Here is a 25,488-nt window from a genome sequence, read left to right as displayed (position 1 = left end):
ACTGACTAAGCAGCCACAAATTCATCGTCGTCAAGAGGTGTTACGAATAACTTTATTGAAAATACGTATCCTTAAATAACCAATGTGAATCTGAATTTTAGCTTTGGACAGGACTTAGGAAGCACTTTTTATCTGAATCCTGGAACCAGGATTTAAATAAATTATTTCAGATTTAGCCCTCAAAATTATTATCAAATCATTCTTTTTTGGGGGGGGTCATTTGAATAAATTTAAGAATAGCAGAAATCATGAAACATAAATTTGAATTTTATTTACGTGATCCTACAAAAAAAAAGTATTTAAAATGATTTAATATTGGATTCTGTTTATGGAGAGCCCTGCTAGGATAATACAAAATGGGGAGCAAAGGAACAGTGACTTGACCTTGAAAGGACCAGTATGGAACTACAGGTTTCCCCTTGGAGACATCATAAAAGCTATAGACTGTCCAACTTTGTATGGATTGGCTCTTGGCTCGATTTTAATTATTAGCTTGAGTTCTTTGTTCCCTCCCTAATTCAGAATAAGGCTCAAATTTAAGTTTTGACCAGGCTGAAATAGCAATGACCCAGGCTTAAGAAGCAGCTCCTAGCATGCCTGGCTTGATATCCAGGGAAGAGATAGCATGTTTTCTTGGAATCCCAGCAGCCCCAATATTCACGTTATTGGAATTCTATATATGTCAACTGTTTTTTTCTAAAAATATGTTTTCCTTAGCTATTCTAGCCTTTCTCTTGCACAACAATATGCATATTTTGAATCAAGAATTTTGCTTCATCTTTGTAGAATTACAAAGAAACTTAAAGGATAGTGAACATGCTTATTAGGAAGCATGTCAGTCATTTGTTCCTCCATTTACACATCATTTATTCTTCCATTTACACAAAATGTCTGAAGCACTTAGCATGTGCCAGGCACCTTTCTAGGTGTTGGAGGAACAGTGATGGACCAAAGACAACTGAGAACAACTGAAAATAATGAGATGTAATTTGAGCAGGTCCCTGTGACTGAAACTGAAAAGCCTTGGTCCAACAACCATAAATTGTTGGCAAAATAAATTTAAACACTTGGTATATGACTGAATAAGAAGACTTAAGTTCCTTTCAAACCTACCAGTCAGTCAATGAATATGAAAATGACTGGATATGAAACTGAAATACAAATCTATGCTTATATTTATAGGTATGAAAGCCAATCAGCAATAGATATGACACTATGATATAAAGTAGTGTAATGTATATAATGTTTTAATATCAGCTGTAAGAAGAATCATGGGCTATCTATCCTAGGTCTTTCAGAAATAATACAGTTATCGAAAAGAATACACAAAGATGATCACTTGGATATTCTTAAGGGACATATCCAGCAGTATAAACTGATTAAAAATTAAAAGAGTACTAAACAAAAATGTATTCTGATATATCTACCTACAGAGAAAGGCAACATACATAGTAAAGTGTCAGGAACTGTAGCCTGAGTGCATTGGTACAAATCCAGTCTCCAGTACTCACTAGCTGTTTGATATTGGGCAAGTTGCTTAACCTCTCTGTGCCTGTCTTCTCTTCTATAAAACTGGAATAATAAAAGTACCTATCGGACAGAGTTTTTATGAGTATTAAATGACTTACTATATGTACAGTGCTTAGAGCAGTGCAGAGGGGCTAGTACACAGTAAGTATTCAGTAGATACTAGCTACAACAATCTTTTTAATCACCTCAGGCTAATGATTAGAAAACTGTAACAGAAGTAAGAAAAGGAAAACCATCATTAACAATAATAATTAAGGAATATAGCACATGAAAACTATAATATTTTCCTTTTTTAGCACTCTGTGAATTTATTTTTTATATTCAATCCACATAACATTATGAATTAGATAATGTAATCATTATTTAATAAATCAGAAAACTGGAACTCAGAGACTTCACTCCATATCCAAGCTCCGTACCTGTGTTCACAGCTGCTTTTCCAATATTCACTGGATTCTTGACAGATAACTAAGTGCCATATTCAAACCGAACTCATTTTTCTCCCCCTTCCGGGCTCTTCTTGGGAGCCTTCCCCTACTGATGAACCTGAACCAAAGATTCATCTTTGATGCCTCCCCCCACTTCCCATCACATTCCCTTGCTGACTTGGCATCCTAAATCTTCCTCTAGCATGTGTCTCTACACTCTACAGCATCTTACATGGATCACTTCAGTTGCCACTGCTTCCATTCTGTTCCTTTCAGATACAGACAGAATATTCATCATATACGCACATGAATCCCTGCTGTGTTCAGAATATAGTCCAAACACCTTAATATCACTTAAAAAACATCCCTCATGAACTAGTCCTTCTGTACTTCCTCAATCCAACTTGTTACCTTTTTGTTCTCTGCCTTAATTTTACCACTTTCAGTTTTCTGAAGATGCCTAATGTGTATTTTCTCTCCTTTCTAGTTCTCTACACGTACCTTTTCTCCTTTGCCTGTTTAAATTCCATTCAGTCTTCAAGTTTCAGCTTTAATGCATTTCCTCCAAGAATCTTTGCTTGCCCACTCCCACTCCCTTCCTGAATCTGAGTTAAATGTCTGTCTTATATTCTCACACCTTGCACCATATAAGAACATTTAATATACTGTGTTATAATTGCCTATCTACTAGTTTAACTGCCTAGTCTGTAGTCTGTAAACTCCATAAGGCAAGGACCCAGTTATCCTCGTTTATCACTGTTTAACCAACACATATACTTCCAGTCTGGTATACAATAGATGCTCAATGTCCTTTCATGATTCTTGGGACAGAATGCACCCACAAATGTTTTTGGGTTTTCAGATTTCTCGGGAAGCTATTTGTCCCACTAAAAGTATATGCTGCCCTCCAGTGGGGGCTTGTACAACAGTTAAAAATGAAAGAAATGCTCTTTGGCAAAAATTCACTAAGGTAGAAGGCTGAGGTGTGAGGCAGTGTAACCAGGAATTATGACTGGGTCAAACTTTTGTCTCTTTTGGCTTTTATACAGCTATCCTTGTAAGCATATTTATAGCTTTATGTGTGATAGTTAGGGAGCCCTGGTAGGTTTGGTTTTGTGTGCGTGTGTGTGTGTGTGTGATATTTGGAAAGTTAGAGTTGTCCAATGTAACCAAATGCATGTATTGATCCATGTTGAAAATGTTAATATTTTGGGGATATACATGCCCCACAAAATATATATCAAAATCCATATTTCATAACAAAATTTCAGAAATGTTCCTTAATTCAGTATGCCTTCCATTAATGAAAACACATGGTATCAACAAAAAATTCAAAGCAGAAAATAATTGGGTCTTGAAATGGCTACATGTGTGATTTCTGACACTCCTTAGTCAATATGCATTTCTGTTAGTAACTGACAATAAAGAAAAAAGAGATTTACTCTGCACATCAGGTTCCCCAGAAATGTTATATCTAGACACCAATATAGAGCATAATTCATTTTTTCAGTACATATTTGTCAGATATATAATTTTCATTGATATATATGCAATTCCATGCGATGTCATCAAAAGATTATAAACTTATTAGATATAAGACCATTTTTGTTTTACTTTCTTTGCTAACAAGTGATATGGTTCATAATGTTTCATGTATAAAAGCCAGTGGGACTAATAAAGGCAAAAGGAAAAGTAAAAACGGTGAGCTGAGGAAGTAAAGCACTATTATCTTTTAAGATATACAGAGAAATAGTTACGGAATACTTACTCTCCTATTAATGAGTTCTTCAGCATATTAGGACAGAGGATTAACTGCATGGGTAGTCTATTCCTCAGGATACAGAGGAATCATTCAATAAAACCAAAGATATATGAATTGCTTTATATGCATTTAGCTGCAAGTAACAAAAAAATCCACCCTCGGATGACTTTTAAAATGATAAAATTGACTCTTTCTTTTTATAAATAGGTATGGTGAGAGGCAACTCTCTTCTTCTGGATTTCTTTTAGCCTCACTCTTAGGTTTGAATTCATTCTCTGGTTTGTCACTACATAGCTATAGCAATCTCTAGCATGACATTCAGACATGACATTGCCCAGAGAAACAGAATTTCTTTCTGCCAATCACTTTTTAATAATCAAGAAATCTCTTCCTTAATTCCTACTGAAAACTCTCCACAATTCTCGTTTGTCAGAACTGCATGATGTTATCAGTTAGAGAGTATAATCATCATTTAATAAATCATTTAATAAACATAGCCAAAACATGCTACTGCAGCTCTGGGGAGTACTGTTAGGGCTTACACAAGTGCAGGATCCAGTCCTTGGAGGTACATGGCTGTACAGAAGAGGGCAAAGAAGCTGAACAAAATCAGAATTCAGTTAATGAATAAGAGGAGGAGACTAGTTTATGAGTACACCACTAACGGTGTTTTCTACAATGAGACAGGGGACACAAGTGTGGGCCTCAGTGACACTGGGAGTAGGATGCCATCTACTTGGAAGACTACTCTGAAAAGTACTAGGTGAATTCAGGCGTTGATTTTTCTGACTATGGGACAAGAAGCCTGAAACAGAGACTTGAAATATTGTTTCTTTCTATCCAGAATAATTGTACCTCAGAAAATTTGTAGTAGACATTTGTCATTTTTGGGTTTTCCTAAATTTGAACACCACTTTTATGTGAGGGCAATAACTCACTATGGAATCTTGCAGGAAAGCAATGACTCCACCTTCCACTATTGAAATGGAAAGGACAAAATACTGCATGTGGTGCCTTTCCATTCTCTCTGGAAAAGAAGCATGGGCATGTGCCCTGTCCTCAGACAGCTGCCTACTTTCTCCCAGGATTGTGAATCCTAATGGAGTAATGCAAAGAAGTAGGGATGGTTGAAAAAGTCTTCCTTGTGACGGAGACTGTTAGAGTTGACTGGTGGCCATGATAATGGCAGCGACTGAACCTTGCACTCCTGTAGCATGACCTTGGCTAAGTTTCTTGATTTCTGAGCATATTTTAGTTCCTACTATATTTCCTAAGGCTAGTTATCCAGCATTCTCATTGATTCAACAGGCTACCCTACACCCTTCCAATAAATTCTTTTTGTGTAATTTAGCCAGAGTTTATTTCTGTAGCTTGTAACCCAAAGCCCTGACTGATATAATACTAATGGTGACATAAGCAAAACAAAATAAATACCTTTAAATTTTCTTGGTAATCTGCAAAAATAAAAATGTAAACTATCTCTTACAACTTTCACAAAATGAGAACATCAAGCTCTAATTAGTAAATCTAAATAAGTACTAGGCTTTCATTTTGTGTTATGAATACTAGGAATGGGGGAAAATATGAATAATTTCTTTAAAGAGTCAAACAAGAGGGTTAGATTAAAACACACACACAGAAACTGAAACGAAAATGTGGAAGGTACAGAAAGCTCCATAATAATATGCTAAATTTTTGTCTTTAAAAAAGCTTCTAGAGCAAGGGCTCTTAAGCTGGGGACCATAAGCTCTGAACTTAAATCTTTCTAAGTACATGCATTATTAGAGTGAGATAATCTTGAAAGGGTCCATGAGCAACAACAAAAACAGATTAAAAGCTGCCAGATCACAGTAATGTCACCCAAGAGTGGGATAAAATCTATTTGAAGCCTGGCCTGTGCACTTCAGAGGATGTTTCTACAATCCCTGACCTTGAGAAACAGAAGCAAGGAGACTAAAACAGTGACATAGGACCAAGTAAAACATAAGAAAACTAGACTATATATAGACCAACATATTATATTTTGGTTAATACCTGGAGACTAGTTGGAGACTGTGAGATTAAGTAAAAACTGAGTAACAAAGCATTGACAAAGCATGATACAAAAATAAAATAAACAATTGTTCGTTTTTTAATTATACTAGATAAAAACCAAGAAGAAAGAGGTATAAGTGATAATAAAACCTATCTTTATCATTAAATTATAGTAAAATAAGCTTCCCAGAAGCGAATCCAGTATAATAGGAATCATAACTACACTTTTCATGTATGGGGTTTCTGGCCACCAGACATGATAACAGAGAGGTGGCATTTAGGAACAAAGCCATTTGAATACATAGAACAGCAGTTGAAAAGTCAGTTATATCATCATTTGCACACCATTCTGATTCTAATTTTTTAAATGCGTGTTTACTCTAAATTCATCTTCATAAGTAGCTTGCTTGGATATAGGAGGATCCAGATATTACTCTATGAACAAAACGGGATTTTGCATGTTTTAAAAATCCATCACTCCAACTAATGAGTGTTCGCAAAATCAGTACACTTTATAAGGAGTTGCTAAATATAGCAGAAAATCAGAAAACTTTCACTCAAAAGAAAATGCAAGCACATGAAAGGTTTTCAGTTTGTTCATTTGTTTGTTTTAATTACAGACAGTAGCATATTCTCACACCAGTTTTGTTTCCATATATCTTTTATGTATTAATTATAGATCCTACCATCAATGCATCAGCATGAAGGCACACCAACAGAGAGGAAATATTGCTACTTTTGGATTTGTACTATGTTCCGGAACAACCTGATAGGGTCTTGCACCTGTCAGTGAAATGGTGGGAATGTAGTAGTCTATAGGAGTGTTCTGGGGGGTACTAAAACATCCCCACCTTTCACTTTTGCTGCTAGCCTGAAATATTGCTAAAACATAAAACGAATCTATCGGTAAAACTGAAGTTTGTGAGTTGTTTTTTCTAAATGTCCTGATAAAGGGCTTTGACCACTACAAGATCACAAAATAGATAAATTATGTCCTGGCTGGTCAAAATGTACCGCCTCTTCTGAATCAAGATGCCACCGACTGTAGGCTATGTCCATGAAGTTCGCCTCCGACCCCTGTTCTCATTCAGCACCCAGTGCTGGTGACTAGTTGAGAAGAAAAGGCAATTTAGTTGAGAAGTAATTGGTGTGTATATTAAGATGAACTAGATAAGATTTCTGGCTGACCCTTACCAGCCATGCGATAACATTAATACCTACCTGATAAGTGTGTGAACAGAAAATGGCAAAAAACAAGTATTTAGAAAAATGTATGTCACACAACGAACCCAGGAAACATCAGTTATTTTAAGAGCAAGTTCAAGAAAAACGAAAAGCCCAAGGTGAGCAGCTTCTTCTTCAACCTGTCTCCAAGCGAAGTCAAAATATTCTAGCGGCCCAATGAGCGGAAATTATATGAACTAACCTGAAGGAGGAAAGTGCTTGGAGGAAAACAAAAACATAAAAAGCAGAAAAAAAAGTTGAAACCAAAGCCTCTTTATGCCCGAGAAAAGCTTAGAAGATTTCCCTCTAAGTCTGGAAAAAGAAAACAGGCTGGGAGGTTCCTCTGGTTGTGGGGTCTAGCACATTCCTTTTACCCAGCATTCTTCTGAAGTGACAAGACCACTGATGGATAGACCAGGGAATGGGGATACAAATTAGGTTCATTAGTGCAATATCCCCATGGCAAACTGATACAGAATCAGCAAAGACACTAACCTTCAGGTTACCAGAAAGGTCTGGACAAGATGCATACCAAGCATTGAAAAAAACACACGCTATCTCCACTTCTCTCCCATTCACACTTCAACCCACTCCATGAAATCAATACAACTGCCTATCAGTGTGGTGGAGACCAGAGGGCTCTTCCCCACATGTTCTGGACTGATAAAGCTGCCTTGAACTTTCTTACATGAATGGGCATAAGGGAAATTCAATAAGGACAGATTAAATTTCCCATACGCTCAGAGGCATGGGGAATTTCTTCTATTCAGTGTTAAAATCATACATACTATGCTAATATATTGTTTACTGTTCTCATTCTTAATGGAAGGCATTTGTCTATTAGATCCTTCCTGTGTTCACTTTCCTTAGATTTCATAGTTCATCTTAACCAGTTCCTGGCAAACAGCCTCCTCTCCTTTGCAGTTCTGTTCTTCAGTCATACTACTTGGCAAAAACCCAATCCTGGATGAATTCAAGTATTTGTCTTCTCCAACCCTGCACTCACGAAGCTGAACATCACAGGAAAAAATCACGTAATTGAGCAGGTTCATTTTATTGTAAATTCATAATCACCCAACTCGATAGGCACTCACTAGATGTGGTTACCCATTCTCAATGCTCAGTGTTTAAACTTTTCGTCTCCTACCCTCACTTCAGTTTCAGCTACTGACCCTTGTCTCAAACAACACTGAAAAAAGTAGAAATAATCAGAAAGAGCTCCTTCATTTTCCCATTACCAAATCTTCAAATGTACTGGAAGCATCTCTCCTATCAATGACCAGTCCTTTCTCCTTCTCAAGGACCAAGATTCCAGAGTTATCTCTTACTTCTCTAGCATTATCAAACCCTCCCTCTCCTTCTCTATCAGTCTACAGCTAGTACAACTGTCTCCCATCTTTAAACACAAAACAAAAGCCTCCTTTGAGCCCTTATTCCCTGCTAGTTACTGACCCCATTTTTCTAATATCCTTCTTTAGCAAATTTCTTTAAATATTATTCTACATACACTGTCTCCACTTCTAAATTTCCCGTTTACTCTTTAACCCATTCCACCAAAACTAATAAAAAATTGCATACTGCCAAAATGAACACTTTTCAGTCTTTATCCTACTGCACTTTTCAGCTGTATTTAACTTTGTTGATGACTTTCATATTGTTGAAACATGTTTTTCTCTTGGCATCACACTTGGTATTCTGCCCACCTCTACAGCCATTCCATCTCAAGCTCCTTTGGTGGTCCCTGCTCTTCTCTGAAACTCCAACTGTTACAGTCTTTCAGGCCTTGATTTCAAGCCCTCAAATCAGAAACCTCAGAAGCATTCTTGATTACTTTCTCTCCCTTTGTTCTCACACCTCATTCTTCATCCAATCTATTCCTAGGTGCAGTTAATTCTGTCTTCAAAATACATTTTGAATCCATCCATGTCTCTGTATATCTACTGACATCCTATCTAAGCCTCCGTCATCTTCCACCAGAATACTAAAATACTCTCCTAATTTTATTTACCAATTCCTCTCTTGGTCTGTCAACTCTCCCAATGCCAATGCATTTTTGTAAGTAGGTAGATACCCCTTAATATAAAACAAATCATGTCACTTCCCAGCTTAAAACTCTTGAGTAGCATCCCACTGTACTTAGAATAATACTTTTTCTGCATAGTCTACTTTGGTAGCATATGATTGGCTCCTAACTATCTCTCTCACCTAGTCTTTTGTCCTTACGAATCTGCTCATTCACACTGTTTTCTTTATTTTCCTTAACATGCTCAACACTTTCTTGCCTGAGCCCTTTGGACAAGGTCTTTTCTCTTCCTGAATGATCTCTCCTAGGCTCTTTTTCATCCCTCAGACCTCAGCATACATTCCATTTTCTCAAGAAAGATTTCCTGAACACTCAACCTAAAGTTGCCTCCCCCCACTCTCCCATAGTATCCTATTTTCTCCTTATAGCACTTTTCACATTGAGCAATATATATTTTATTTTCCCTACTTATTCTGTGTCTCTCTTACCATATTATATGACTTATAGGAACAGTTACTATCTCTGCTGCACAGCATGTATTAAATACTCAGTACTTAAAAAAAAAATTTTTTTTTTTTTTTTTTTACTTAATGCGATGTCTGACGTAGAGCAAGTGTGTAATAAGTATGTTTAGAATAAACAAATGTCTGATGGGTCATAAATGTGGGCTGTACATATAAAACTAAGTAAAGCTTCTGGTGCAGGAAGAAAAATAGTAAATTTTGCTTTGTTAGAACAAAGCATTTAACAAGCCATTTTTACATTTAAATATGTTAGTGTTCTTAAACGTGAAAAAAAATGATCTGTAAAACAATCACAAGAAGAGGCCTTGAGCAGAAGAGAGAAGATGGATATAGGAGACTGGCTGCAAATGGAAATCAGATTGAGTACAGCAAATGATACCACCATTCTTTACGTCATGCTAACGTGAAGTTGGAAACCCTGGTGGCGTAGTGGTTAAGTGCTATGGCTAAAAACCAAAAGGTCAGCAGTTCAAATCCACCAGGCACTCCTTGGAAACTCTATGGGGCAGTTCTACTCTGTCCTATAGGGTCACTATGAGTCGGAATCCACTCAACGGCAGTGGGTTTGGTTTTTGTTTTTTTAACATGAAGTTCTCTCTACCATGAGACTGAATTAGAAAGGTAGAACACTATTGACCAAAATGGTGTCTTGAACGCACTTAATCCTTTTGTAAGCCAGATTCCAAATACAAAACTTAGAATTGGTCTTCACTGCATTTCTTTTAAGGCACTAACTCATGACACATGGCTTTTCATGACAATGATTTGGTATCACATGGAAAAAAAGACTTGTGTAGTATATATGTTAAAGTTCATTATTTTTATTGTACACACATTTATACGATGTTACAAAAAGAGGAGTAAGACTCTCAATTTTTAAACGGATGAAACACCTGGATAAAAAGTTCATAAAATAGTATAAATCGAGTGAAATGCAAGAAGAGAATATACAAAAAAAATTCAGTCTCATTTATGATAAAAATATATACACTAAAATAAGAGTGGGATGGTTTTTCAGTTACTAAATTAATAATAAGTATATTTTAAAATTATATAAAGACCCAATGCTGTTTGCTCAATGTATTATAAAAAGAGAACTTCCAAGCTTTACTAATAGGAGAATATACTAGTCTAACATTCTGGAGGAAAATTTTGGTAATATGCTTGCTTCCAAGAATGTATGTGAAGAGATGATCCAAACTATAAGGGGAAAAATCTATATTTTGAAGACTATTAAAGAGTTGTTTATTTAACAAAAAATTCAAAATTAGATGGTCACAAAGGGAGAAGACTTAAATATATTATGGGACATCTATGTCATATTAATAGTATTAAACTTTGTAAGAAAATCATCAACCAATTACAAAATATGAGTAAAAAGGAAAAATAACAGCTTAAAAATTGTTTGGGTTTGTTAGTGTCAACACTTGTAACATTGCCAAGTAGGCAGTTTCAGGCTATCGCAGGCACTTCCTGAGAAAAGAGAACATAAAAAAAAAGAGGAAAAATAAATTAAAAAGGGAAAAGAAAGAAAACTGCTGATGCAGGAGCTAAATAGGTTAGAGAAAAATGCCTCCAAGGCAAGTTTATTGTACTTCTGAAGTAGCAATCTGACTACATGGATGTGTCTACAAACATGTGTCCACGGTTCTAGATTAAAAAAAAAAAAAAAATCCAAATGTGTGTACATTTTTCACAAATGAATGTGCATTTACATGCATACCAACATATTCATATATTTATATCCCTCTTATCAGCTAAATATGTCTAATATTTTCACAGAAATATTTGAAATAAAGTGATTGAAGACATTATTTTATAGTACTAACTCTACTAGCTAAAATGTATAATAATATATCTTGATGCCTTAACTAACTGGTAAAAAAAAATCACCAATAAATATAAATTTATGTGGCTTCCCACTGAGCAGGGAAAATGTCTGCAGGATGAACAAATGGAGATATATGTCTTTAATAGTAAAGACTTTTTAGTTAATTACATATAGCTACAGAGATCAGTTACAAGTTAACACCACGCAATTCAGAGGCAAAATCATAAGGATTCAATCACTGATCTGTAAATAAACAAATTCATTGAAACTGATGAAGTTTTTTTTTTTTTTTAATAAATATAAATAGCTATTGCTATTTAATTTTGAGAAAGTACTTGTCTTTCATTGAAGATAAAATTCTTGGTTCTTATACCATGGAATCTTTCCATAAAATTAAATCTTTTTCTCTTTTACATGCTCATTAATTTCAGGTGTGTAGTTAGTTTTTAATAAATGCTAATTTGGTCAAATCCAAATGTCTAGAACCAGTAATGATGATATTATTATCACACGGTTTTGAGTGATTACAAAAAAAATTATTGGCAAATATTAACCATCTTCCCCATCACCTATCTAAAACTGCACTGCGTTTAAGTGAAACGCAGAGACATTTGAGCAGAAACTGTCTACAGTCATTCGTTTTAGATTAAATAAAACTGAGCTACCATCTGGATGAAAACATAATACCATCTCCTCAGAAAGGAAATTAACTTTGACACACTGCCTCTGTTCCTCTATTATTTTCTGACTTTTCATTTATATGTAAGCCTATATGCAGGAAGCAAACAGTCTTTCACAAATGTAAGCCTGCAGATAACAAAAATCTTGCATACACATGCTAACATATAACAACTCACTGGAACACAAGTTATTGAGTATGTTTTTGCTACTAATAATCCCTATGGCTTTGTGCCTGTCATTACCTTCAGGCTATTAGGATTTTATGAGCACAAACCAATAATAATGATACTTCCCTTTTGCTTTTTATCCACACCTCATTGCCTTACATTGACTTGCATAAGCAATTTCCACCCTGATAATTGGAGCCAAACATCTTGTTGTAGGTTATCTTATGGAAAAGAGCAGTTAAATACTAATCAAGAGAAATCTTTCTTTATTCAACCATATTTTAGATGATATCAAATTACCCTCAGTGGTTGAGTGGGAAGGTGACTCATTTTCTGACACGGATTTTAGGGTTTGAGTTTATATCAATCTTAACATTGATCTTTCTTCATAGTTTCAATTCCCTAATGTTAACTCATAACAACATAAAGAATGGCACCACTAGATCCAAATCATTAAAACATCACTGTTTTGTTTGAAAAGAAAAAGCAATAGTGCTAGGTACTAATTATTTTTTTAACAGCTACTTGAGCCAATCAATGTTATCTGAGGATTTCATAATTATAGCTTTACTATTTTGTTACTGGAAACATCAGAGAATAAGAAAAAAATGTAATTAGGGAATTAAAACAAGGAAAAATGAAGTAAAAAAAAAAGGTTCAAGTAATTTAAAAAGTTCCATCTAAAAGGATCATCATCTGAATTACTTACTTTAAAAGTAATCCTGTAACACTTATACAGAATTAGGAATTTAACCTAAATTATAAAAATATACTAAAAGGAGTAGATTCTAATTTGTTGATCATATATGTATTTTAACCAGAAGTACTTCTACCTATGGGTAAAAATTAATCTCTATACATTTAAACAAGAACCCTAGTATAACACAGATAACCCAGGGTGTAAATGGAAACGGGGAGAGCGCTGACACATTGCAGGGATTTCAACCAATGTTACAAAATAATTTGTGTATACATTTTTGAATGAGAAACTAATTTGCACTATAAGCTTTCACCTAAAGCACAATAAAATTTCACCCTAGTATACAAAAAATGCAACTATTACCAAAAGATGTGTGGTAGGAAGTTTTTCTAGAAATTTTGAGGAACAAGGGAGATTTCAGGGAGACACGTAAAATCGCTAAGAACTTGTAGAGAGAGAAAAAAATGAGAGCAAAACAGCATTTTATTTACACAGCAGTTACCACATGGGAAAAGAAAGACAACAATATTGGGCACTGAAGTTTGTCCAAGTGTGTAGAAATGAGGTTACACTGCACATACCTCACTCAAGTACCCTGCCAGTGAGGAATCTGCTATGTTTTGAGTAACATAATGAGCAAATAGTGTAAATATAGACATAGAACCGATGAGTGTTTTTGCTAGTTTCTCTTTAAAGGATGATTTAGGAAGCTGGTTGGAGATGCTCATACTACAGACAAAAATGAGGTCATAAACGTAAGCACTACATTGTGTATAAAAGGTATAACTTGTTCCTGTATGCAACAGAGAGTTTCTGGTTATTGTTGACTTGCCTTCTGCATTTCTCATTATCTCTATTTAGGTCCCCATTGGTAATATATCAAGCAGTTGTTTTCTTCACCTTCATTACTCACTGGAATCACTGCTAGGAAGAAATCCAGGGTTGGAAAACCATATAAGCTCACTCTCCAGGTGTCCTATGCATAGTTGATCTTAAATTAAAAGCAATTTAGGCAAACTGCTGCTTAGATTCTTCTCCCTGCACTTATCATATCCTAGGAGGATGGGGGTGAAGGGAGTAGAATGAAGATCCAACAGTTATGATCACGCAAACCAAAAGTTTAAAATTTCTTAAGTTAATTTAAAAGTAAAACTTTTTATAATAGTAAATACCCCTCTCTTTTTTTTTTTTCAGAGCTTATTTTCTTAGAAGAGCAATAACTTTAGACATTTAGAAATTTTAGACATAGCGCTAGTACTGATTCACCCTGACATAGCTAACACAAACCATTCAAAGAGTAGACTGGAGATAACAAGACCATAGGCAACTGGAGTATGGTTATGCAGTGAGCGAACTATGGTCACCATTCATTTCATTTTCCTAATTTCACCTATCCTAAATCCTGACAAAATTATTGACATTGATTTAAAACAGTCTGCTCTGGCTAGAGTAGTATCACATCATCGTAATACAAATATTAAGAGAAAAATAAAAGAATTAACATTTAAAAAACACTATCTTAATATGACAACCTACATAAATACGTACAAATAATATTTAATCAATAAAGAAATGCATAGATTAAGTGTGTCAGATTATCTTTTGGCAACTCACCTCCACTTCTACCTTCTACACCCTTTTGTGCACTGTATGGGCTAGAAGCCTGGGAGCTACATTTCTCAAAATCCCTTGCTGGTTGGGTTCAGGTTAAAGTTCTGCCAAATGAAATGCATGTATAAGATAAATGGAAGGCACTAAAGAAGGGAGAGTTATCATTACTCAGGTGCAGAAGTAAGGTACTGCTGTGGCTTCCAGGTACACTGCAGGCAGCTGAGCATATGGGTGTTATTTTCTTGTGATACCTGAATTTCTTGATTTTTCTGAAGGCTAGTATTGGCTCCCTGACCTTCACTCCTTTAGTCCTTCCAACCATTTTATAAAATTCATATTCCCTATGTTAAATTCCTTTCCGCTTGAAATAGCTAGACTGGTTTTGGTTTTGCTACTATATCAATACCATAAGTGGTTCCATGAAGCCATGAAACAGACCCACAAAGATGAGTATCTAAGATTGTTTACTGTCTTGATTAGATTTGACAAAGAATATCATTGACTGTGTAATAAAACCCTGTTAGGCTATGTTTACCAGAGCAAAAACAGTCTCTTCAATTATAATCTATAGTTGCCTAAACTGAAGGATAGGTTTTGGGAAAAGAAGTGATTGTTTCAATAGAACATTATGGTGGAAAAGAGAATTACAAAGTCTTTGAGGTGGACTGTCACATCTGGCTGAATTGGAAAAATTACAAAAAGAAAACAATAAGCTCTGTGCTTTGAAATCTCAGCTTAAGGCAGGATCAGGAAACCAGATCCATGATTTTGTTAAGGAATCCAGTATCTCTTGCAGGTTTAAAGTCAATGTAGCAAAACCATGGTTTTAAATTCTAAGCAGCAAAATTATAACTCAAGTTAACTTCATTGCTTTATTAGGTCTTTTATATGAAAGTTATAGTATTGATTGGGAAAGGGTGAGACACTGTGAATTGGAATGGGGACCTTGAAAGTCTAAATTCCTCTGAGCTTCCCTTGGCATCAAAATTAGTTCTTTTTGTCTCTGAAACTGTTTCTCCTTGTTTGAATACCCTATAAATCTACTCATCAAAAAAAGGGGAGCGCTAATTCTCCTTAAGACCAACCTTCAATCCACCTCATTGCCATCAAATTCGTAAGTACAGTTAATTCCAGCAGATTTCAGGATTACAAGTGAGAAATTTGATTTTACAGAAGATAGCATAAACACTGAAATGCATCAAGAAATTTCAAGTTCTTAGAAAATATCATCTAAGACAAATGAAGTTTAATCACAAAAATGTGAAGTATCTACCAAAAAAACATGAAAATGGACAGATAACTAAAAAGCAAATGTAAATTGTTTCCAAGTACTGGCAGAAAGAAACACGTTACTGGAAGAAAACTCCGTAACAACAAATACTGGCCTGATTTGACTATAGTTAAAGTAGTATATATAATGGAAGTCAAACAGTGTTAATAGCCAGATGTTTAACTGAAGCTTCAAGAATAGGAATCACTTACTCTTGCCCATCTATTTACATTTCCCCATTGAATTAAGAATAACTGTTTCAAATTAAAGAATTCAAACTAAAACTGTCTAACTAGTAATTCATATTAAATAAATCTTAGATTCAGAGAATGTGAAATATGGAAAGAATCTTAGAGATTCTCTAGTCCAACCTTTGTATTTTAAACTACGAGGCCAACACAGGTTTACTTACTTGCAGAAAGTCCACCAGTAATTACAGAAAAAAAGAGAACCATTTTTGTTTCTATTTGTTCCATTGCTTTATGCTTCCTGGAATATGCCTGCTATCATTTTGGGAAGTGAATTATGTAGAACAATAGATATATAGAGTTTGCAAAAATATAAACATCTCTACATTTTAAATATATATTGTTTATGAGTGGCATAACAATCCAACTACAAAAGGATTCAATGTTTGTTCACTCCAAGTTTCACTTTCAATCCAAGCATCAAAACAGAAGCTAACATATTAATGGTAGCCAGGACTAATTTTTATGTTTGTATATACTGTTTATTTAAAAAAAAAAAAAAACTGAAATCACTTATTTAAAAAATAAATTATGCAAGAATGAACTATGTAAGCATCAGACAAAATTCAAGAAGTAAAGGGAATTAGACAAAAATGTATCAATAAGTCTAGACCAAGTAAAGTTGTGATTATTCAGTATAAAACTGTTCTCTGAACTTTATAATAGCTGATCCAATGAAATATATAGCTATTGAGAACAAAATTTTCTCAAAAATTTACTAGACCCCCTTCCTACTGAGGAATACATGTGTGTATGAATTGAAAACTGAAACATTTTCCATATAATACATTATAAAAGGTAGAAAACATAGTAGAACCTATGTTCAGATACTTTATAAATTAAATGTGGACATGTGAACTGACCCAGAAACCTAGTATCACATCTTTCTATGTTACTTTTATTTTCTTGTACTATATATATTTACAGTTTTGTTATAAAGAGTGTTGTCTTGTTCCCAAAAAAACTTAAGATAGGTAAGGTTACACAAAATTGCAAGAGAACACAAAAATTATAAGATAATTTAGATAAGAAATCAACAGAAAACCATCTTTATAACATTCTTCACGTGTGAAACACGAGAGCTAAATTCCAAATACAAAGAAAAAAAAAGAGAGGGAAAGGAAACGATGGAGAGAGAGAGGGAAATGAGGGAAAGAGAGAGGGAGGAGAGAAAAAAAAAAGAATAAAATTGGGAAAACATATTATTTGTAATTTGGGATTGTCTGTAACTGTGAATCTAATCGTGTGTCTGTTTGCAAATAATACATGTATTTTAACCATTTGTTAACACAGAAATAGCCACAGCTTTCAGGAAAACAATTAATAGATTTTCCAGCAGAGGTAAATCCTGACAGCCTGGATTAGCTGTTGCAACAACTTGCAAACCAATACTCCCCAGAGCCTTGTGGAAGGGAAGCATACCAATATCAACTCTGTGACCACTCAGCACCATGACGTGAAGCGTCTGTTCAGGAGGTCATTTCCAAAATGTATCCCATACATCTTGATGTACAAGAGATGATAATTTATCACCTGGATGTAGAGATCTACTGTAAACTAATCCAAACTGCTGATGATACACTAAATCAGTTTGAGTGATGAGTATAAATAAAGCTGAAAGTGAAGTACTGAAGGACACAGATCTATCTGATCAATGAGATGTCACGTTGGCAAATGAAATGCAACGTTGACAAACATGGAGTCCTCACTTGAAAATTAACCAAGTCAAGTTTCGGAGCATAAAGCCACACATTGATACAAGTTTTGAATCAAAGTTTAATATAATGGGAGTCAGAGGAATAGCCTGTTTCAGATAAAACTGAACAGAGTCAGTAAAAAAGGATCTATTAAAAATGTATGTATTTTGCATACCAAGAAAAGTACGACAGGGTAAAGAAAAAAGCTGCAAAATAATAATCCTTTGCAAATAACATAATTATTCAATCTGCTGAGCAAATCTATACATATAGATGAGGAAAAAGAATAAAAACAGTATTCAGAAAATGATTTCGCATCGACTTGCTACCAGGAAATCAAACTCAATCTGTGTTGTCCTTACGAAAGCTTAGATATTTTCTGGAACCGTCCTGTTACAACTTCAATGGGAAAAACAAAGAAATGGTGATAAAGAAGGACATTGCTCTAAACAGTTGATATTCATGGAAGGCACTCCTAAGACAAAAAGATTTTCCCAACTACGTGATCAGAATAGAACTTTTTACACCTGGCAAGATAGGTTCTATAGATTCAGCTATCCTGGAGGTGTCCCTAATGGAAAGAGCTGATTGAAGTAAATTTCAACCCCTGCTGGAACAAATCTGTTAAAGTATTTTCTAAGGGAAATTATTCTTCGGGAAGTTAATATTTTCTCTTTGTTGCATTAAGTATATGTAGCTTTGCCATAACATTTAACTCTTGCTTTGTATTTCAGCTTTTTTGGTTAATTTTGGGTCAAGACAGAATTATACTTCTAAAAAACGACCTGATCCCAGATGTAGTTTATTTAAATTTCAAAATGAAAAGCTTACTAAGAACAGATAAGATTGATTGCGCTCTATGTCTTAGCATAATTGTATTTCAGGTGAACATCAATTCACTTTAAAGGACACTTCTAAGTAGCAGAATGCATCATAAATAATTCATCAATCACTGTGCTGGGAACATGATTTACTCCAATGGATTTCAATGGCATAAAAGCTCTATTTTCCTGTATTGGTGTTTGTTTTAAAAGAGTTTAAGAATCCTCTTTTTGGAAGAATTTGCTTCTAGAGTCCGTACTTCCTACTCTAAACGCAGTTAGATAAAACAGTTTCTTTTCCTTCATTTTATAAAGCATTGCATTTTCAATTGAAAAAAACTTTTAAACAATCTTTGAACAAATAACCACCTACATACAGCAACAGTGAAACAACAAATACATAAAAAGTATGTATCTGAAAAATGGTATTAAGGTTTTCTTAAAAATGTAATTCTACTAATGTTAATAGAATTTATTTTCACCTTATATAAACCTTTCACTGGAAAAAAAGAAAAGCCAGCTTTCTGAAAATCTTCTGTTGATTACTTATGCTCTTACATATCTGAAATAATTTCAATTTAAAAATGCAAATTAAACAGATTCTAAATCATATAACCTTTCAAGTTCGGTCTGTGGATACAGTGCACGTGGTATCTATAGCTTTCATTTGTCATACTGAAAGACACTGCTTACCTTATACATTCTAAAGTTTTCCATCGAATTCAGTAATCTTGCATTAGCAATTTCCTAAACTGTGAAATATCTTTAAAATATATTGACAAGGAAAATTTTAAGAGAAAATAAAGCATTTTACTTACTTGCAAACCCCTCTGAAATACTGAATGGCCCATAAAATTAGCCAGCATTCTAATTAAAGCAGCACCCTGTAGGAAAGAATATTTAAAAAAGAAAAGAATTTCAACCTAGTAGCATGATTCCAAAATGTCCCTATATCAATCAAAAAGAGTCAGCTTCATCCATGCTATTTTATTCTAAAATATAACAGTTAAGAAACAAAACCAAATCCAAGTCGATTCCAACTCGTAGCAATCCTACAGGACAGAGTAGAACTGCCCCATAGGGTCTCTAAGGAGCACCTGGTAGACTTGAACTGCCGACCTCTTGGTTAGCAACCGTAGCACTTAACTACTACACCACCAGGGTTTCCATAAAGAAACAATGAACTCATAAAAAGGGACTCATAAAACAGATACCACTTATAGGTAACAAGCACATTTTGTTTTGTAGATCTAAAAGTTTTGTGAATGTAAAACCTGTGACTGCAGAATAGATGTCTCCCGGACAGAGTATCTCAAGACAATAATAAGCTATTATTCAAGTGAAATAAACATTTTACTGAGCAATCTATATATAACAAAGTAAATAAAAAAGTAGTTCCTGTGCTTATGAGCTCATAAACTAGTAAGGGAGGGCTGTTCACACTAGTTAATATAAGTTTGGAGTAACACAGATACTTACTGCACCTCTGGCTCAACCAAGAATAGCTGTGGGAGTGGAGAGTAGAGAGTACTGGTTAAAAGTTCAGACTCTGCCACCAGATTGCTGGGTTCAAATACTGGTTCTGCCACTTACCATGTTTCCTTGGGAGAATTATTTAATTGCTCTCTTTCTCACTTTCCTCACTTCTAACATATATTTAGTAGTCATCTGTATTTCATAAGGTTGTTCTTAAGATTAAATAATTTAATATATGCAAAGTGGTTTAAACAGGGTCTGAAAAATACTAGGCACTATATGAGTGTTAAGGAGTCCTGGTGATACAATGGTTAAGCTTTCTAATCAGTTCGAACGCACCAGTTGCTCCATGGGAGAAAAGACCTAGGATCTGCTCCCATAAATATCTCTCATTGCTGTCAAGTCAGTCCTGACTCATAGTGACCCTATAGGACAGAATACAGCTGCCCCATAGAGTTTCCATAGCTATAATCTTTATGGAAGCAGACTGTCAAATCATTTTTCTCATAGCAGCTGGTGGGTTCAAATGACTGACTTTCAAGTTAGCAGCCAAGCAATCTAGGAAACCCTATGGGGCAGTTCTACTCTGTCCTATGGGGTCACTATGACTCAGAATCAACTGGACGGCAATACGACAACATATGGATGTTAGCTATCAGTATTATATCAAACTGTTTTTTTAATTTCCTGTCTATTCCTTTTAGAGGCTACATTTAGCCAAATGTATCCATATACAAGTAAAACAAATGTGATCAGTATTTAGAGGAATAGAGAAAATACTACCATATTTTCACACAAAATACACCTTCTATGTTTCTTTGCCAACGCTGCCCTTCCCCGATGAGGCATTTTCATAAGCACTGCTATGCCTTTCTTTTTACATGTAGCTATAAAAAAAAAAAAATGTCATAGCATGCTTACAAAAATACTTTGGGGGGGCGTGGTTGGCAAACAAATATAGAAAAAAAAATTTTTTTTTTTTACTCGTTATTGGCATAAAAATGCTATAACTTAAACTCACTTTGAGAACCATTGTTATAATACAGTAGAATAATATCAGTGCAAAAAGGTAGAGTCAATGTGAAACATTCCAAGTAATGATGGTTAAGCTCAGATTAAAACAAACCAACAAAAAAAATTCAAGTGAAAAGGTAAACTAGTAAAATTGGTTACAGCATTTAAATTGCATGAATCAAAAATCTATCTAAACCAAACAGACATTTGTCCACCAATGTTTGCTGCAGCAATGACAGCCAAAGGTGGGAACACCTCAAGTGTGTATCAGCAGACGAATGGATAAATAAAATGTGATATATACATACAAGGAAATATTCAGCCATAAACAGAAATGAAGTTCTGATACATGCTATGATTTGGATGAACCTTGAAAACATCATGCTGAGTGAAATACATTAGACACAAAAGAACAAATATTGCATAATCCCATGTTCATGATGTATCAAGAACAGGCAAATGCATGAAGACCAAAGTTCCTTAGTGATTACCAGGGGTGGGCTGAAAGAGGAAATGGATGGGTATTCTTGAGGAGTACAGAGTTTTTGTTAAGGGTGATGGAAAAATTGGGAAACGGATAATGGTGATTTTATATAACATGGGGAATGTAATTTATGTCACTAAATTGTACAGGCAAACATGATTGAAATGTTTTGTTACACATATTTCACCACAGTAAGAATTTTTTTAAAAATCTATCTCATGTAGTCCAACATCAATTCATTCTATCACATTAATTTATTTTTTTTATTATTTAATTATTATTTTAAAACTTATCTTTATTATTACCCATTTATTGTTTTTATAGCACTTACTATTCCGTGCAATTATCATGCTTGTATACTTGTCTGTTTTCTGTTTTCCCCTCTCAGAACATAAGCTCCACAATAGCAGAGATGGGTCTGTCTTGTTGACTATAATATTCCTAGTGTATGGAACCCTGACTGGCATAGAGCAAGTACTCAATAAGCATTTGTTCCATAAATGAATGTGAATGTGGACAAACAGTCACTTTAAAATTATAATACTGCTTCATTAAGGCCACAGATGATCCAATTATATTTTTAAAAATCTAGGTAGACTAGAATGGTGATGGTTATGATGTGGTGATGATGATGATGATGACAGAAAACACAGTGTTAGGTACTTATCAAAATGCTTTACACATCTTAATTCACAACAACCCTATGATGTAAGTGTTATTATTATCTCTATTTTTCAGAGGAGTCAAGTTTATAGTGCCAGTAAGTAGTAGAGGCGGGAACCCAGGCAGTCAGATCTGGCCTAGATATTTACATGATAAAAGATAAAAGACCCTGCTATTGATAGCTAACTCTTGCCATACTGAGTCAATCCTACAAAAATGACTGATAAGGGAGTAGCAAAAAAGCACCCACCGGAATGTGAGATCCAGATAGGTAGGGACTGGAAAAATGAGTATTAGCAAATGCCGGACTTGTACAGACTAACAGAAAGCATCAAAACTGCTCTGAGATTACAATACTTCAGTAGAGCAAATGACTGGTGCAGTGGTTAAAAAAGAAAAAAGATGCTCCGCCCACAGGTCCACTTAAAAGAAAAATTCGTTTACAGATTCTGTGTTTCCCTTTGCCTTCTTTTCTCTCTGTTAAACAGTCATTTTATATTGAAAAAACCTAAAAGCAGACCTAGACAGAGATAACAAGGAATTTGCCAATGATTAACTTTGTTAGCACTAATAGCAAGTTAAAAAAACAACAAGTAAACCCATAGGGAACCTAGCAGGTTCTTAAAAACTTCCATCTTGCACTCTGTACCTTCTGTAACATGTTTTTACCCCAGAGATGACTGTTTATATATAAAACAAACAAACAAAACCCGTTGCCGTCGAGTCCATACCGGCTCATAGCAACCCTATAGGACAGAGTAGAACTGTTCCATAGGGTTTCCAAGGTGCACCTGGTGGATTCGAACTGCCAACTCTTTGGTTAGCAGCCGTAGTTCTTAACCACTATGCTCCAAAGATAGAGCCATATATCATACAAAATCACTTGAGAACGTCCTAAGGCCCAGTGGTATACGGCCGTGTGCTTCCAGCATGTGATGTTATTTTGTTTTGAGGGAATAGTAAAGAAAAGAAATTAGTAAATTGCATTACAAGCGCCTCTTACTCATAGTCCCACAAATTAAGATTCACATGTGATAACTATACATGTCTGCTCCTTAGAGACCATTCATTCAGTCTGTAGCATTAGGTTCTTTAATTAGGTAACCAGTTCACGTTAGACTTATGAACGGCAGCTTAGATTGGGGGAAGATGGAAAGTCCATATGGCACGAGACATCCCTCAGGGTGCCATTAGTATGTGAAGAACAGGAACTGCTGGAACACAGAGGACTTGTTTTTTCCTTTTTTTTTGGACTAGGGTCCTGGATGTCATTGAAATAATATTAATAATATTTAAATATGTTTCAGGATATCAGTTGCCATAACCAAGAACTTTCTCCTGAGTTCTTTTTCTCCTTTCATTTTTATTACAAGTACTCGACAATTTACCTGGCTTAAATGGTTTGTGTAAGCTATCTCCCATAAATGCAAAGACTCTTCTCCGTTTTATAAACATTTCCTCAAATTAAAAATGCCCAATAAATTAATACAATTAAAAAAAATCTCCACAAAGATATTATAATTGAGTGATAACTATACCCTAAGTGACTTGAGAAACAAAATATAAGTCTTCGATCCACACCAAAATGTTTCAACTGTGGAGCAGTCAATTGTAAGCAGCAGAAGTTTAAATACAATAAGAGCCTAGTTCTAGAAGAAAAAAAAAAATCCTTTATAGCTACATATTCCATTTCATACTCATTACAAATTCACACCCTCCAATAACTCATTTCTTGCCAGATGTCCTTTTTTTACAAGAGAATCGTAAGAACCACATATAGACTCATCTTGTCTGGGACTAGACTGCTGCGGCCAGTTCAGAGATGCAAGAATGCAATTCTATTGTTTGTTATGAGAATTGTTCCCTATAATTCTGAGATTTTAATGCTATACAACACTCAGGTTCCATGTATCACCACTAAAGAAGGGTCTTAAAAAAGCTTCGGTTACCACCAAAATTTTATTCACAAATCAACAAAGGATGAGCTGGACAAAAGTCAGAGTTTTATGATTCTTCTGATATTTTTTTTCCTCTCACACTTTCTACTTTTTTCTCTTTTGTTTGCTTCTTCCTCCTTAATTTCTGCACGCTTGTGTAAATCCATAAAAAATAAGTATTTATGATTCAATCTGGGGACCAGGTTAGAATTCCCTCTAGAACCTATCATCTCTGCTTCTTGAATTTCCCTGACAAGCTCTCCTCCTATACATTTCCCGATCTAACCTATCCACCCCGAGGGTGGAAACTGTCAGTTCTGCAGCAAACCTAACCCTTGCTTTCTCGTGAGGGAGGTTTAAATCGCAAGCAGTCAACTCAAACTTTCCTTCAGAACTGAATCACCGTCTTTACATGATTTAAATGTTTCCCCCAGGTAATGATGACTTAGGAGCCCTGGTGGTATAGTGGTTTAAAACGCGCAGCTCCTAACTGGAAGTTCAGCCATTCAAACCCACCAGCTCCTTTGCAGGAGAAAAGATGTGGCAGTCTGCTTTTTTAAAGTTTTACAGCCTTAGAAATCCTATGAGGCAGTTCTACTCTGTCCTATAGGGTCGCTGAGTCGAAATCAACTTGACAGCAGTGGGTTCTGAATGATGACTTCATCTAGTGTCAGGCTTTAAAAACTATCAATTTAGCATAGCCCTGGTGGTACAGTGGTTAAGGGTTTGGTTGATAGCCAAAAAGGTTGGCAGTTGGAATCCACCAGTCGCTCCTTGGAATCCCTATGGGGCAGTTCGACTATGTGAACTCTCAGTTGGAGTTGACACAAGGGCAATGGGTTTGGTTTTGTTTTAACGACAAAAGAATCCTTTCTAATTATAAGGAATGTGCTCATTTTCCTGTCTGGGTTAAGCTGGAGCTATGTGCTAACTAGATATAAAGCCGAGAAGTATCATCAATATTTTAAAAGTTACATAATATCACTACTATAATTGGGAGTTAATTAACTTTTAGAAAATATGTCTGTGTTACCCACTTGAGGATTTTACAGTCCCCGGAGTAGCATGCACTCTTCTGTATTTAATGTTGCCTTTTCTTTCCAAAGAAAATTTTAAAGATCCCTGTTTCATAGAATTCATAGCCAGATAGTTTCTCCAGCTGTCTCATTCAGCCAACATATATTAAGTACCTACTATGTATGTGTTATAAGAAAGCTCACATATCTTACCATAGACATAACTCACTATAAATATACATACATATTTTTAAAAGCATTGAATCTTCTTTCATCATCTCTTTAAAGCATTTGTTCACCAAGCAAATAGTGTTTACAAAATTGTAATTTATACTCGCTTGTCACTT

At 35.0% G+C, this 25,488-nt stretch overlaps 1 protein-coding gene across 1 annotated transcript in view; it reads right to left on the bottom strand.

Annotated features, from left to right (window-relative positions):
- Positions 1-25,488, bottom strand: part of TRHDE (thyrotropin releasing hormone degrading enzyme) — a 487,618-nt gene that overhangs the window by 108,819 nt on the left and 353,311 nt on the right. The window contains exon 7 of the mRNA XM_049883907.1: positions 19,370-19,435. Coding sequence (XP_049739864.1) covers positions 19,370-19,435 — 66 coding nt within the window. The remainder of the gene's footprint in view (positions 1-19,369; positions 19,436-25,488) is intronic.

The sequence above is a fragment of the Elephas maximus genome, chromosome 4, assembly GCF_024166365.1.
Source record: "Elephas maximus indicus isolate mEleMax1 chromosome 4, mEleMax1 primary haplotype, whole genome shotgun sequence".
NCBI classification, from domain to species: domain Eukaryota; kingdom Metazoa; phylum Chordata; class Mammalia; order Proboscidea; family Elephantidae; genus Elephas; species Elephas maximus.
Note: the sequence above shows the minus strand (reverse complement) of the source record. Positions and strands in the feature narration are given on the sequence as shown.